Consider the following 17,330-nt stretch of genomic DNA (forward strand, 5'->3'; position numbering starts at 1 on the left):
AATCAATACATGTTTATTTTCAGAAGAAGGAATAATTAACAAAATCATCACCACATATCTTTGGCTACTGAGACATTTATTTCCTATACTCTAATGTTTTCAGCCTAATGCCAAGGTCATCCTCAGTGCCATATTTTTGAAACGTCAGTTACAAACTGTTCTAAAATAGAATACAATAAATATAAAATATTAGAACATTAAATTTAAATATTTTGTGGTAAAGTACTCGATCTTTAGAGTATTCTCCCGTGCAGGAAGAAAACAATAAGAAACTTCAAAGAAATAAATCACACACTCTATGACTCCAATGCAAGGAACTTAAAGTTTATTTTAGTCCTTCCGATCATTTTTCTGTCCCTTCGCTATAACAGACGCTAAAACAAAGGAAACAACACACACACAAAAAAAAAAACAATTTCGAGACTCTCTCGTCTACACATTTCTCCTCTTCCTTTCTTCCGAAAAGTCTCTCTTCTTTCGTTGGGCATGTGCAATCTGCATCTCCCTCTCTTCCTCCTTGATCCGGGTTTTTCGGTTGTCATCGAGAATACCCATCCCTTCTTTACCCTGTGGCCCACCCAAGGAGCTGGCTACACAACAGAATACGTGGTCTTCAGACCACAATTTAAATATAAATGTGACATCTAAAAACCCATAAAAGAAACATAAAAATTAAAAATTCTAACGTAAAATAAAATAAAAGTGAAGTAATAAAAATAAAAATAAACAATAAAACTAGAATTGTAAATTTTTAAATATAAAAATATATCTTAATAAAATGTAATGAGTAGGAGTATCTATAATGGTTTTCTATACTTCTCAGCAGGCATAGGTGTATGGTGATAATTTTAATAATTGTATTTTTGTTTATACATAGAATACTTTTTAAAGTTATTAATTATATTCGAACTTCCGATGCAAACTGGAAGTCACGTTATTTCGATTCAAAACTTTTTCCCCGAGAAGAGTTAGATAGATGACCGGCACGACTCCATTGCTAACGGAAAAGTATGATGTACAGAGGCAAGGTCCCTACTAATTTGAGGTGTAGAGCATATATCTTAAATTAAATTAATTAAAAATATGATTAAATCTTGCAGCACGGAATTGACACGATGTCATAATAAATAATTGTTCGTTATGGTTTCATGTTTGTCGTAATTCAAACGTCTGTTTGTATAGACCTGAATTAAAATAAGACTTTTAATTTAATACAATAGACAGCGTTTGTGTTTAATTTATTTTTTCCAGTGAAATATAACGGATATTAAAGTAAGGAACGGCTACCAAGCAAACAGTTAAAGTTACTGATGACTGAGCAGTTAAGGTGGCAATCTACCTCTGTAGGGGACCTGGAATGGAATCCAGACGGGTCCAAATACGGTCAAAATATTTTTCGGGAAGTGTTCCGTATAGATATGTCTTTTCCCATACCTCACCACTCGGTCGTCCCATGGACCTGGCCAAACCCACAATGGCATGCTAAAAAGGTCCTCTTAGTATCCACAAAGCGGGAATAAATTTTTAAAAATCAGGCATACAATAGAGACAACCAAGCATTAAGCAACGGAACCTGGTGCATCTTAGTCAAACCACCGGGAAAATTCCGCCGAAATCGAAATGCAATCCTGTTCAAATAAAACGATAAAAAAAAAATGCCTTCGGATCCCTCAGAACAGGATCTGTTCTGAAAGATCCGAAGGCATTTTTTATCGTTTCGGCCACTTGACAGACTTTAAAAAGAGGTTAAGCAGGCTGATACACTGACGTCGACGGCCGGATGGCCGAGCGGTCAAGGTTAGCAGCCTACCGCCCTGGGGGACCCGGGACCGAATCCGGACGGGTCGAGAAATCCCCAGGAATTTTTCGGGGGGTCGTCCGTCTGGATATGTCGGTCCCCGTCCCTCACCACCCGGCCGCCCCATTGTGGGCCTGGCCGAACCCATAATGGGCTTGCTTTAAGAGGCCCTCTTAGTGCCCACTGGGCGGAAAGAGTTACAAAAAAAAAAAAAAAAAAAAAAAAGATACACTGACGTCTTAACTAATGATGGGATTGGAATATCGATATATCGATATATCGTCCCTGATGATTTCCGATATATCGCGATATTCGTGGTTTCGATATATCACCGGTATATCGTAGTGTTTTGTTTGCGATATATCAGTGAAAACTGTGGATTGGCTGGGACAAAGAAAAGCAGGGTTCAGTGTTGTCGTTGTGCTGTGCTGTTTGTTTGTGGCGCTATCTTGCGAACTGCCGGACTGTGCGACTTATGTGATTTGAAACCATTTGATCAGCTAACGAAACAGACTTCAAGTAAAAAATATATTAGTCAGTTCTGCCAATGATAAGTTGTATGACTAAAGCCACAATTGCCAGAACTTCTTTGGAAACAGTAGGGGAAAATTTTCAGGTTGCCATGATGAATTTCCTGGCACACTATGACACACTATTTTAAGGATGTCGAAAGCGACCACTTGCTAGCTATTTCTAGTATACTTAATCCGCGATTTAGAAGGCTGCATTGTGATTCGCGAATAGCTTGTTCACGGGCAATATCTCACATCAATCAGGCCCTAAAAGATATAGCGAAAACAAGCAATGAAGGGAATGAGCATCAGTTAGAGGATAAGGTAGTACAGAATCTGTACTACAGACTGCTAACAATGACGATATCTGGAGCTTCCACACCTGGCTAGCTGCAAAGCAGACAGGCACTGAAACAGAAAGAAACTCAGGTAGCTTGGTTACAGAGTTAAAACATTACCTAAATTAAAATTTGATAGACCGTAAATGCTGCTCTTTAAAATAATGGGAACAATTGTCTGCCGTATTCCTAAACACGAAAAAGCTAGCAGACCAGTGTTACTGTATCTCAGGAAGCTCTGTTCCGCCGGAAAGATTGTTTTCGAAAGTGGGTCTCATTATGACGTCGAGATGAAACATGCTAGCCAGCTCAATCCTTGCAAAGCTAACGTTTTTATCTTACCTCCCCAAAAAATGGTTTATTACAACGTATTAAGTTAGTTGGCTAAGTAATGCAGAGTTTAGAACGTATCGAGTAAAATCATAAAAATAATAAATAAACAAATAAGTTACATAATGTATTTGCATGTGTATTTGGTAATTTCTGAGTTAATTATCTTGTTTTCTTTGTACAGCTTTCAAATCTAAACTGCAAGTTATGGGGTCCAGTGAATTACAATATTGCTGGGTTGGATTCCCACGCTGTTAAAAGTAAAAGTGGGGAAATTTTATGTAGGTTTCTTCGCACGAGGTTTTAACTTCAATACCTTTATAAGGTCCCCTTCCCTGTTATGATTTTTGAACCTGCAAGGCAAAATTTTAACTCTAGTAGTCAAAATTCCCAGATTAGTCCGATATTTCCGATATATGATATTTTGTAATGATATTCGATAATATCATTATCGGCTTTGTGGGTTATCGATATATCGACATATCGATATTTACAAAACTTTTCCCATCACTAGTCTTAACCAACCCCGTTATCTGGCCATCTAAGATGGAGGCTTAATAATTGTGGAAATGGAAGAAGCGTTGCATTTGCCCATCAAAAATAGACAAAGAAAACATGCCAGTAAGTGCAAGAGACTGATATGTAGTAAATACACCATTAGGATGTGTACAAATTGGGTACTATATCCATCATTGTGGATAACACAAGTATATTAAGACGAACTAACCTTTTCGTTATGTTGTAGATAATCTTAGACACTAAAGCCGTGAGATTGGAAAATTAAGCATTGTTAAATAGGCGAAATAAAAGAACTGTTTTAATCTCGGTCTCTGTTAATTATGCGTAATTAAGAGATATCACTAGTCTCACTATTGGAAGAAGAAACCTTTACCTAAACTTTTTATACGCTCTCTAGCCTGACGAAATAGTGTGTCTCCTGGAAGTGAACTACCGTCCTACTCCCGAAGGCTTTGTACATTTCTGAAATGTCATTGTTTGGCCGAGGCACTACTTTTTCTCGATGGCGTCTTTTTCATTTCTAAGCAGAGGAAATTGTAGGGTTCGTCTAAAACCCTACAATTATCTCACTCCTTAGCCCGATTAATATGCACAGAATTCTATCTCCTCCTTATAGTAATAGATCAAACAGACTTTGTCGTATGATAAACTGTAACATTCGCAAAGGATAGATAACTACAAACTGTTCACGCCGACGAAAACCGAGAAAACTTTTTCGCAAAAAAAATCGACGATAACCGAAGTCAATAGAGTTCTGTGATTTTAAAAAGAAAGTTTCGTAAGATTTTCCGTAAGATTCACTATTCTATCATCTGTGTTTGCGCAACTCACGTTGTCGTCGTCTTAATGTACCAGCATGTGCCAAACGATGTCGATCAGTTTTTGTCAAAATTCCGGTAGAACCGATATGTAATAAATACTGTTTTATTTCTCATCCTCCCAACTTTTAATAGCGCTTTGCCGGTTTTATAATAAAACATGTCTTCTTGTTAACACTGTTCTGAAAAATCCGATTCCAAACAGGTCAAAAAATCGATAGGTAATCGCCCGTTGTTAGGTATTGTATAGAACCCGATCTGAATTACGGATTCCGTTCCGCCGGTTCGCCACACACAAACTCGAACAACCAAATACCGTAAAACAAAAAACTTTAATCTCTAATCCCACTTTCGGACTATCATGTCACCAGCGTCCTTTCTCTGCCATCCTCCTACCCACTTTTATTGTCTTTTTTCCCGCTTTTACGCCCTTCTTTTTTATGGCCCCTTTTCTACATTTCTTATTATCCTTTACAACTACGTGCAAATGGATTACACATGGACCGACAAAACCACAATCGAGGGAGGACGAGGAGGTCCGATATCACTACACCAACGCCGCAAGATAAGTGTTATACCCCGTTCGCACCGAGCATTTCAATCTAGATTGTGACCAAGGTCAGCGACTATGCCTTGGTGCGAACACCCTCGACCGTTTCAATCTCGACTGAAACGACGTTCAATCGCGATTGACTGGAGAGAGTTCTTGAAACTAGATCCAGTCATAAGAGAGATCCCACAATCCCACGCGCGTGAGAAAATACAACATGGCTACAGAACACGTGTCGGGCTATCGGCAAAGAAATAAAAAAGATGTTTGGAGAGACGATGACATCTGTCTATTATTAGATATATGGCAAGATAAAGTATTTATTTCTAATCAAAACTTCCATTTTGTGTATTGGTGTTTGTGACTTACCGAGTAGTTATGCCAGTTTTATCATCGCTTACAATAGCCGGGTTATTCTCAAGCGAATTACCTGTGCGAACGGCACGACGTTTGAATAGCGACAGTCACAATCCAGATTGTAGGTAAATCGAGATCGAAGTTAGTCGAGGATTGTGTGCGAACGTAGTATTAGGGTGGTAACACACACACGGATCTAAACTAAACTTCCAAAGAATAATACTACGTTCGCACACAATCCTCGACTAACTTCGATCTCGATTTACCTACAATCTGGATTGTGACTGTCGCTATTCAAACGTCGTGCCGTTCGCACAGGTAATTCGCTTGAGAATAACCCGGCTATTGTAAGCGATGATAAAACTGGCATAACTACTCGGTAAGTCACAAACACCAATACACAAAATGGAAGTTTTGATTAGAAATAAATACTTTATCTTGCCATATATCTAATAATAGACAGATGTCATCGTCTCTCCAAACATCTTTTTTATTTCTTTGCCGATAGCCCGACACGTGTTCTGTAGCCATGTTGTATTTTCTCACGCGCGTGGGATTGTGGGATCTCTCTTATGACTGGATCTAGTTTCAAGAACTCTCTCCAGTCAATCGCGATTGAACGTCGTTTCAGTCGAGATTGAAACGGTCGAGGGTGTTCGCACCAAGGCATAGTCGCTGACCTTGGTCACAATCTAGATTGAAATGCTCGGTGCGAACGGGGTATTAGGGTACAATAGAGTGGAGCTTCTCGCGAAAACATAATGTTCATATAAGCAATACATAACTCATCACAATTTTCCTTTTACAGAAATCATGCTCTCAAATTCTATCACTACGCTTCGAAATAAAAGTTACTATTATTGTCACAAACACACTGTTGAACAAGAAGCATCGTAAATTACACCAAAATAGTTCATTGCCGCCCCTATCGTTGATGTGTTACGAACAGTTCTCAGTTACCCCATTAGTCGTAGGCGGGACTGTAATTTCCACCGTAGTCGTTTTTATATTGGGAATCATAGTTATTTCTTCGGTAAGCAACAGCAAAAGACGAATATTTACTTGAAACTGCAATGCGAGGCCGAACTGACGATAATCACGAGATCCAAAACCGCTGGAGCCGTACCCCCTACTTCGACTCTCTGAATATTGTCTTTGATTATTGGTCCGGAATCGTTCAACTTGTCCCGATTGCCATCGTATTCGGAACGCCTACTACCCTTTCGAAGATTCTGGACATTTTTACTCCTGTGATTACCGTCGCACCAGCGATCCCGTGTAGCATCGACCCCGATTAACCCGGCTTCAGATTTTTTTTATATTTAGAAACATGGATCAAAAACTTGAGAAGTGGTCTACCGTTTAAAAGTATGGCATTTAAAGTCAAAATTCGCTCATTTAGCGAAGAACTTTTAAGTTGTTTAACTCTCTCGTGTCCCCCCAACCTGAAAAATAAGTATTTCGCCATACTTGCGAATTTCACAGTACTTTTTAAATTTTTCTTATATTATTGTATAACTCTTAAATTTTCTTTACATTGAATCAAATTATCCTTTTACAGGTACTATACATCCGAGACACGAGTGTCTAATTTGTAAATTGTGGCTTTATCGTGCCAACCTTTTCTACGTGTCGATTACACGAACGATATACAGTTTTCTACATGCTTAAAAGAAAATCTTTATAACTTTTTAATTCTTTTTGATAGCTTACACAGAAACAATTTTGAAAAATAAAATTATATTTTAATATTTTATATTATATTCATTTTTATTTATTCGTGTCAATATTACATTTAAGTAATTTTATTTAAAAAAGTGTAATTAGTAAAACAATTGAACTGAAACAATGCTTCAAAAAATAGTATGAAATAAAAATAAATTCTATTTGTTAGATTTATTGTGAAAAATCTACATTCAAGTTTGACGAAGATCTTTTCTTTTTACGTGTGTTTCCTGCTTTAAATATTTAAACTTTGAGATACACGATGCCTTCATAACTAAAAGATAAGTGTGACTCCAATTTTCGATGATTGCAAGAGTTGTTATTAATGTGAAATATTTTCATTTTCAGGTTTCAAGTAGTCCGAAAGGAAAGTATCTGTCTATAATTAGCGTATTGTTGATTGATTACTTATGATTTTACTTTTATTTTAGGTACAAATTTCAGTAGTAGGTTGCTCGCATCATTCCAATGTGTAATAATCATTTTAGACAATGTTTCGAATCCAATATTAACATTTGTCTTATGGAAATGGCGCGATTCCGGTTGTTCTCGTAATGTGGATGCTGCCTGGACATTACGGTGTTTCTGGACAAACAAAAAACCCACGGAGAAGGCTGAGACCTTGACGATGGTTCCGTGGCTTAAAAGGGAATTTATTTTGTGTCACTAACTTCACCCTGCAGAAGGAATCAGAAATATTTCTAAAATGTATTTCTTATAAACACTTATTCAACAGTTGCGAGTGAATAAAACAACGAAACGCAGTTATTTGGTCGTGGGTCAACGGGTTGGCCACGTGCGTTATTATTTTGTTTTTTTATTTTCATGTGTAATTAATACTTATTTTGTGTTTATCACTAGTGCAAACTTTTATAAATAGACCAAAACTGTTTGGGATATTATAAATTTGTCCGTTGGTTGTATTGTGTTTTGAATAAAAATTAAAATTCTTAAACTAATTTTAAAATAAAGAAATTAAAATCTTCACAAATGTATAAGACAAACAGACAAATTATTTATTAATCGATTACATTATCAAAACTGAACATCTCGATTAATATATAAAGAATTAAAGTATACATATTTTTTAAGCTTAACGAATATTTGAACCTTCAAGAAAATTGAAAAAAAAAACCAAAATCAATTTATTAAAATTAATTTTACATTTTACTCAATATGCAATAAAGATAAAGAACAAAGTTATTAGTTTGATTTAAAATGACATTATAATCTACACGTTCTGAGGTATCTCAGTATCAAAAATATGACCAATGAACACGGTTATTTTGGTTATATTTTTGAAATTGTTGTGGAGAATAGTGAAATGATTTCACCCTCACCAATTTGCGTGCACACAAATCATGATTAAACTCTACATTTTGTTACGTTAATGGGATTCGAGTGGAGCAATCGCTTAGACAACTCATATTTTTCGACAATCTAGAGAATTATTTGTACTTTCCGGTTGGCTTTCCAGTATTTGGCTTTGCAAAATTGGAGAAACACTCCTAGGATCTCGTTGCCATCTCCAGCCTAGCTATGCATGGGAAGGAACATAAGGTCAACACTTCCATGCAAATCATCCCATTATCGCCAATGCCTATTTTCCAGAGAGGATATCCAACAACAACTGGAACAGAACCAGCACAAGATGTCAATGTATTATGACAGAGGTAGGGTTCCCCTCAATCCATTGAGACCGTCAACGCGAGTTTTAGTGCATACAGGAAAAGAATGGTCCCCAGCAACTGTTGTAAAACCTCTAAATGAACCCAGATCATACTTAATAGAAGACCCACACGGACAACAGTACCGAAGAAACAGAGTACATCTGAAACCGAATCACAGCCCCAGAAAAGCACCTCAAGAGAAAGGTGAAGAGAAGCAAGAAAATGAAAAGGAACAAACTGAGGAAAAGGAAGAAGCAGGAATCTCAAAAGAAAAGGAATTTCAAACTCCAACATGAAGAACTAAATCGGGAAGAATCATTAAAGCTCCTGTTCGACTTAATTTGTAAATATGTATGTGCTTGAGTTTTAAGTTTGTGTTTTTGTTATTTCAAAACCAAAAAAAAAAAAAAAAAAAAAAAAAAAAAAGGAAACGTGTTACGGAGCTGGCACACTACGGGGTGTGCAGAAAAAGAGACGTCCATGACAAATGTAAGAGCGGAGGTCGCTCGGGCCAAGAGAGTCCAAAATAAAAGATTTAAAGTAAGTGTGCCTATGTTTATGAGTCTCGCAAGGTTTTAAGTTCTTTAGAAACGGTTCCTAAACAAAATGCACCACATAAAACAGGGTTGACTTGTTGATTTTCGTTAATAAATTTTGTTTTGGATTATAGATAATTGTACATAGTAAATTCTATTTACTAATTAAATATATTTGAAACTTTTTTTCGCTTTGACTTGATATTTGTCGTTATTCTTACTAATTTTTCGGTGCACGCGTAAAAGCCCAAGCCTGGCAAACTAATCTCGAATCCGCGTAAAGTACCCGTTAGGTTAACGGACGTTTTACCGGCCGCAGTTAGTGTCGGTTTCCTAAGATACTAAAAATAGTACTTTACAGGATTACTATATGTTTCGACTATATTATAGTCGAAAAATAACAGCAGTTGAGGTTTAAGCTCAACTGCTGTGTGTTATCTTTCTATGTAAAACTGTATATTCTATTAGTGACTGTAGTAAACGGTATATTCCATATACCCTGTGTTTTGGAAAAATATTGTGTATCCTCTGATTATATCACAAATATATGCTGTATTTTGTAAAAAGTTATGATTCATCTACGTCAGTGGTTCTCAACATTTCTGAGGCCGCGGAACACCATTCATACACTTTTTATTATACGCAGCATTAGCATCAATATATTCAAAAATTGATAAGCAATTCCATGTGTACTACTTTCAGGAAGCAACGAAGCAATAAACTAATAAACTTCAATATATTGAATAAAATAGAAACATGGAATTGTCTACGAATATAGCAATGGGAATAAATTTGAATAAAAACTTTAAAATCTTTTCTTTCGTGAAACACTCGAAGGTTAAGAACCACTGTCCTACGTTATTATGAACAAATAAATTAAACAAACACAAACAGTATACCCCGAGTTTAAGACTACAGTACTGAATTTAAGACAATGACAAGAAATATGTTTAGAAAAAGTGAATGTTTATGAATTTATGTAAATTTAAAACAGGATAAGTAAAAAGTTGCAATGGAGAATGTTGTTGCTAGAACGAATTTACAAATTGTCTGCAATAATTTAATTCATTAATTATACATTAATATAATTGTGAAGAATTTGATTTATAAATTGCAAAAATTTCTGTGAAAATATCAATATACCGATTGACGAAACAATAAACAATCGACAATACAAATAATAAGAATGTAATATGACAATCGGGCGTTTTATTTAATTATTATGCCTTTTTGTCCTTTCTAACTCTATTTAAATTTATTTTGTATACTAGTACAGTGTACATTCTATATATTAACAGGACTTATTATACTGGAAAATTATGGATGCAGATATTTTAGTCAAAAATAATGTTCTTTATTTAGTTCAGGTGAACTAAATAAAGAACATTATTTTTGATCTGTATGACTAAATATCTGCATCCATAATTTTCCAGTATAATAAGTCCTGTTAATATATAGAATGTACTAGTATACAAAATAAATTTAAATAGGGCGTTTTATTTGTTTGACTTCATTTAATGCGGACAGACGAAATTCGTGTCTCTCCGGATTAAATGGGGGCAAAAACCCAAATCCTCCTAGCCTTGACCTCCTCGTGGTGCCCCCGGGATTATCTCCTTTCTGCCGCACTCCCGTGTGATCTGACCAGGACTTTTTTCTTTTGTCATCTAACGTGCCGTTTGACTCGAGTGCGTCTACGGCCTGCCTGTCTGGACGGCTCGAGTGCATCTACGGCGTGTCTAAGTTTCCTTTAACTTTCTTTAACATTTTCTTCTTTTTCTTTCTCTTTCTCTTTCTTTAACATTTTCTTCTTCATCCTGGTCGGTGTCGGGCAGTGGGTCAGATTGGAATAATGCAAACAAGGCAGGGGGTAGATTTTTCCTCCCCGTCGTGTCTCCACCTTGTCGTGGTGGGGAGGCTTGGTGATCTGTGCTGCAGTGTCTCGATGAAATTTTTCGTCAGAGTGTTGCGGCCGGATCCAACTAAGAGAGACACATGCCTGAACTTGGAAGACACGGTGCAGAGGTAGCGTTCTGCCTCAAATTTAAGTACGCCTTGTCAGAAAAGACATATGGCTGCTGACAACCACTCTTTTTATTACTGGAATTTTATTACTTCAGTGTTTATATTAACCGCAATAATTTATTTATTTCAAATACAATAAAAAATGTCGTTGGACAATAGATTTCACTTTGATTTCAATAAAAAGTAAAAATACCCTTTAAAAACAATTTATAAGTCAAAATATATGCATTGCAGCAGATAAGCTCAGCGTTTTTCGGGCAAAAAGTAATGATAACGTATGATTAAGATTATAGATTATAGTCGATCTTACACCTTTACACCGGGGAAAAAATTTTGGAAATTTCCGTGGACCCTGGTCCTAAAACGAATTAGTTAAAAAACAAATGACGGACAATCTACTTAGTATTAAGTTTAACATATTTAGATTTTCACAGCTATGGTGAGAAACGTTTAAAATTTACAACAACCCTGTCGCGTTCTTTGATATATAGGCCTACTAGTGAGCGACAAAAGAGGCATTTGACATTGACCGGTACTGGCACCCTCGGGATTTGGCACGCACACACTGCACACCTACCCGACGTCTCTGATTCCATCACTAGCCACTCTTATCGAGCTATATGACTAAGTGGATTGTTTTAAAATTTAAAAAGTAAAGAATATTTTATGTTATTTTTATGTACATTTCTTTACAAAGCTACATTTAATTATAATTTTCTTTAAAGTATATTAATACAATTAAACAATATATTGTACCAAGTATATATATATCCACCGCACATTTTATTTCACCGAGTAAGTTTTCATAATTTATTTTTAATTTTAGCCCTTATATCGTGGCAAGCGATTCAAAATGTAATTGTGATATTAAAAATACATTTAGAGAAGTCTACAGTTTTTACTGGCTTATCGAACAAATGAATACAAATGGAACCTAGACCAGGGATGGGCAACCTTTTTCTATGTAAGAGCCGCATTTTAAGACTTTTGAACTGATGCGGGTCGCATACAACAGAAAGAAAAAAAAAATGTTGGTAAATCAGAATTATTTATTCATATATAATTATAAATTAGCATAGGTATACTTAATTTAGCTTCTGGACCTGATGTGAACGTAATATATTGGAAATATTTGGTTAAATATTCGTCACTGCTAGTTTTAAATTAGTTTCGATGTGTCTGTTAGCCGGTTTCTTGTTTTAATTTTTACTAAATTCATTGCGGGAAAAACTATTCACATACATAAGTTGTAAAAATAACGTTTGAATTTTTGCTGCATACTTCCTTAAGCTGGGAAATTGATATATTTATTAACATTTTATGTGTCGCGGGCCGCAAAATATATGAATGCGGGCCGCAGGTTGCCCATCCCTGCCCTAGACCATCACTGACGCGTAATTAACTGATTGCCCTTGGAAGTCGGCTTCTTACAGGAACGCAGCTTCCCTGCCATCAAATGTCTCGGCACGCCACTGCTTCCTTCAATCTAAATTATGTAATATTTTTATATTTAATTATTAAATTACAGAGGTATCGTTTATTACTATATGTCGGGCATGATTCATAGGTAATTGAGGTGTTATTCACAGTTCAGCCGACGCGAAATCAAAACATTTCTCCTCAGTAAAGGTGCTTCTGTACATAACGTTCTGTCGCTTTTCTCCATAGATTAAAACACTCATCGGTTGCAATAACATTTTTCTTTCTCACATTTTTAATAAATTTACTTGCCAAAATCGACGACCGAATGGCGGGTCGATGTTGGCGGTAAATCTTCCTAGATTTGTTTGACCTCCAGGCGGGTCGAAGAAACACAGGAGGAAGTTGAAAAGAATGGCAATCCCTTACCACTCAACGAATCCAAATTGTGGTCCTGGCCTTTAAGTGGATGCAAAATTCTAAAAAATAATTTCCCAATTCTTCTGTCATTCATAACGTTATATATTAAAGTTTCTTAAAAACCTTTTAGATGCTTATTTTGAGAAGATCTTAAAATAGCTGAATCAAGAATGAATATTATTTTGTCATTATTTTTGAAGGTAAATATAATGAAATTTTTGTGAGAAAAAAAGTAAAAACCCATACAAAGTAAACGAAACTTTAATTTTATTGATTGCTTTCAATTAATTTTGTACTTCATTAGAAAGTTAATTTATATAGATTAAACAAATCATACATATTAGAATTGTATAATTAAATTTTTATAATAAATTTATAATAAAATTAAATGACAATTTAATTTGTAATGTGTTGATTTGATCCATTTGATCGAATCTTTCGACGATTTTTTTAGTATCAACCGCGTTATTTTGGCGGTTTCAAGCAAAGAAGGACCGAAAATGACAGTCGGCGAAGAAAATGCACGAAACTCTGCCAAAATTATTTCAATTTTAAAACAATAAACAAATTAGTCAAATGTGTTCGATATAAGTTTTTAATTGGGATACAATTTGAAAAAGTTGTAGACCTATAAATTGCCACTGTCGTTCGTCAACCTGTCTGACTGTCCTTCCTTGATCACGAGAACGGTGTTAGATAAACGAAAGTCGAGACAAGGTATGCAAAGTTTGGGGGCAGCTGGCTCGGATTAACTATACACAAGCTTACGGTGTGAAACGAGAGTAACGTGGCTTCAATTCAAAGATCTTCGCCACAATAGAGTCAGACATGATTATGTCATAGGATAAGTATGATGTAGATGGACAAGACCCTACTAATTTGAGACCGAGAAAGTATTTTTTTAAATCAAATACAATCAAAAACTGCATCCGGGCATCGTGAATAAGTCACGATAATTTTTGTTCGTTTTAAAATATATTTCTTTTACAATAAAGACGTATGAATGATGACAAATAATAAATGACATAAATCAATGGTCTATTTAAACGAAAATTTTAAAAATTCCGATTAAAAACAGGTAAATTTTCATTTCTAATTGCTAATAACAATTTTTTTATAAATCAAAATTATAAAATAGTTTCTAACTTTTTCAAACTCTGCAATCGATTCATAATCATTTTTCATATCTTCCGATTTAGTTAATTCAACGAACTCTTGTGTTTTGTCCGTTTTTTCGTTTCCTAAAAATAATAATTTTATAATTTAAATTGTATTTTTCTAACTACAAATTATAATAAATACGCCATTAACTACAAGTAATATCATAGAGCAATACAGATGTTTAAGGAGTAAGTAATTATGACATATCCACTATAAAACTACACAAAACACTCCTGTCCACAGTGACCGGATTAAAGAAGCAAAAGTATAATTCACTTGGTATTAATATAAAAATGTATAGTAATTTCCTGATATATTTGACGGATTGTCTGCTTTTAACAATCAATATTAGTACAGTGGCAGATAATTCGAAAAGATCCTACTGGAGATAGGCACAACTCAGAAAAAAATGACACACCAATCTGAGTCTAAAAATAAATAAAATTAAACCTGCCAGAATCATGAAGTATTACGATTAAATAACGTTAAATCTTAAGATTTAAATGTAAAATGGACTGATTAATTACAATTTTTTTAAATAACAAATGAAAACTACCAGACAATTGCATTCTTTTTAATTTTCAAATTGTATTTATTGGGTACTGAACAGTTCATCAAATAATACAAATTAACACTAATTTACACTTTGTATTTATTATTTATTATTTAGTTTGCTAATTGCATTTTTATATCGAAAAAATAGTTAAAAGCTGTCTTGTGTTCTATCACACAGAACAGGAATTTATGTACAAGTTAATTTATAGTTTCAAATTTATAATTACAGACAGTGATTAATATAAACATACTAAATTAATAATATTTTTAAAAATTTTTGCAATTAGCAGTCTGCATTATCAAACTCCGAAATAGTTAATTTTTCAATCCGTTTTCCAGAAAGGTGGCTTGGTCTCTTGCATTCACCAGAAAATTTAATTTTGGATTTGTTCTCAATCATCCACGATAAATAGGAACAGCAATATATGTCGTTATCTGAAATTAAATATTAATTTATCAGCAGTTCATAATATATAATAGCCTGTTTTATATGCATTAAATACTTACTTTCTATCCTGATCTTAATTTTTCTATTCATTAATGGAAGGAAAGTTTTCATATCTAAAATTTTTACATTGTTATTATTTAGCACTACTTCTTCTAAGACTGGCATATTTACAAATATATCACTTGGAAAAGTTTGTATTTTATTATCACTAAAATAAAGTAAAAAGAAGTTATATGTTAAAGACTTACAGTATAATTTATAATATATTTACTATGGTATATAGTTAATACATACCTTATTTTTAATGTTTTTAAAAAGTTTGCAGGGTCAGGAAACATTGTTCTACTAATCTTGTTAATTTTGTTGTTATTTAACGTAATATCGTAAAGTTTTTTAAAAGGAGAAAAAGCGTATTCGTCAATAAAATCGATATTATTGTTACTGAGATCAATAAGAGCTAATTTTATTGGAGAAATCAATGAAAAATCTCCGTTAACCGAGCTAAAATCCGAATTTCTTATTTCTATAGACCATAGATTCTGGAGTGAAGAAAGGCTAGACCATCTCCAGCTATCTACTCCCTCAGTATTATTAAATGTTAACCTCTCGAGTTTTTCTTCCGGTACATTCGCTACTTCGTCTTCCAAGCCCATTATAATACTATCAAAGATTTTTAATTGCTTCATTTGAACCCATCTGTAATCCAAACAGTAAAAATACATATTAAATACCATATTAATTTACATTATCATATTAAAGTATAAAACGATATCAAACCTGAATAAAGATGTTGGAAGATAGTTAAGAACACTATTCCATATTTCTAAGAAATAAATGTTAAATTTTCCATCTAGTTCTCGTAGTTCTGCTTTCATATAAGCTATATTTAAAAATTCATTGCAAACAAATTTTAAGCCATGAAGTAGAACTTTTTCACAAGTACAAGAAGGAAATTTTTCCATTTCAGGACATTCATTCTTCAAAGTTTCGCATGATATTTTATAAATCGATAGAAGCAATAAAAATGCAGTTGCAATATTTTGCATCCTTGCTATTCCAACACTACAATTACATAATTAAACAGGCTAACAGCTTTCCTTTCTCATGCTTCATATCTATATGTTCTGATAAACTGTGATAATTTATTTCCTAAGTAGTTTATATATAGTAATTTATTTCCTAAGTAGTAGTTTATATAGTGCGTAATTTTTATGTTTGATATGAGGAATCAGAATTCGAATCCCAAAGGTCTCACAATTTATCATAGGTAGTGCACATTGTTTCCCATCTCACTTAAGTTGGCTGACTAATTGCAAACTATATCCGTCCATAATGAGAAAACTTGCATCCGGCCATTTAATACGTGTGCTGGTACTTCCTGCTGTCTAAATAATCAATTATTTCAATTAGTTTGTATTGCTTAAAATTTATAAGGCCTGTACTCAACTTCCCTTTCATCATTTGCTACCCAACAAGGTAATGCAGTCCTTTGGAAGTATGCCTTAATAATTAACAGGGTCGCAATCTGACTTTAGCCAAATTTCAGGAATACCACAGTCTATAAGTATAGTGTAAAAGGTGGTTGCATGAACTACAGGAATTCTGTGAATCTGTCCAATGCACGATAGCTTCTAGATTATCTTACACTTTTGCTTACACCTTTGTATTTTCTAACTTCAATCTTTTTATTACTTTTTATGTTGTATGTTGTTATTAGGTTGCAATATAAAAAAATTGTAGACTATAAATTCCCACTGTTTGTCTGTCCTTCGTCAATCTCGAGAACGGAGTTAGATAGATGAAAGTCAGGATATGGAAAGCTTAGGGGACAGGAGGCCACGATTAACTGTATATAAACTTGCGATGCAACTCGAAGTCACCTATTTCAATTCAATTATATTTAAAATATACGCTCTCCACCTCAAATTAGTAGTGCCTTGCCCCTGCACATCATGCTTTTCCTGTTAGCAACTGAATCGTGCTGTAATCTATCTAACTCCTTATGAGGGAAAATGTTTTAATTGAAATAACGTGACCTCTGGTTTACATCGAAAGTTCATATATATAGTTAATCGGGGTCTCCCTCCCTAAGCTTTCTATATCTGGTTCAAACTTTTATCTATCTAACTTTATTCTCGGGATTAAATAA

The 17,330-nt window shown here is 34.4% G+C and overlaps 1 protein-coding gene across 1 annotated transcript; it reads right to left on the minus strand.

The window, feature by feature from the left end:
• Window positions 1-15,016: 15,016 nt before the first annotated feature.
• On the minus strand, window positions 15,017-16,275 carry LOC136987682 (slit homolog 2 protein-like). Its single transcript, XM_067285433.1, has 4 exons — window positions 15,959-16,275; window positions 15,476-15,877; window positions 15,241-15,389; window positions 15,017-15,168 (listed from the first exon to the last, which is right to left on the minus strand). The coding sequence occupies exons 1-4, from the start codon at window positions 16,225-16,227 to the stop codon at window positions 15,017-15,019; spliced, it is 972 nt and encodes a 323-aa protein (XP_067141534.1). The 5' UTR covers window positions 16,228-16,275.
• Between the last annotated feature and the right edge of the window lie 1,055 nt (window positions 16,276-17,330).

Source organism: Centruroides vittatus, unplaced genomic scaffold (genome assembly GCF_030686945.1).
Source record: "Centruroides vittatus isolate TY-2023 unplaced genomic scaffold, ASM3068694v2 scaffold_2569, whole genome shotgun sequence".
NCBI lineage: Eukaryota > Metazoa > Arthropoda > Arachnida > Scorpiones > Buthidae > Centruroides > Centruroides vittatus.

Excerpts from the sequence above, each read along its gene's own strand:
- LOC136987682 (XM_067285433.1), bottom strand. The coding sequence starts at position 16,227 with ATGCAAAATATTGCAACTGCATTTTTATTGCTTCTATCGATTTATAAA. Across the intron at positions 15,878-15,958 it reads CTTCCAACATCTTTATTCAG|ATGGGTTCAAATGAAGCAAT; the intron begins GTTTGATATCGT and ends TTTGGATTACAG. Across the intron at positions 15,169-15,240 it reads AATTAAGATCAGGATAGAAA|ATAACGACATATATTGCTGT; the intron begins GTAAGTATTTAA and ends ATTTAATTTCAG.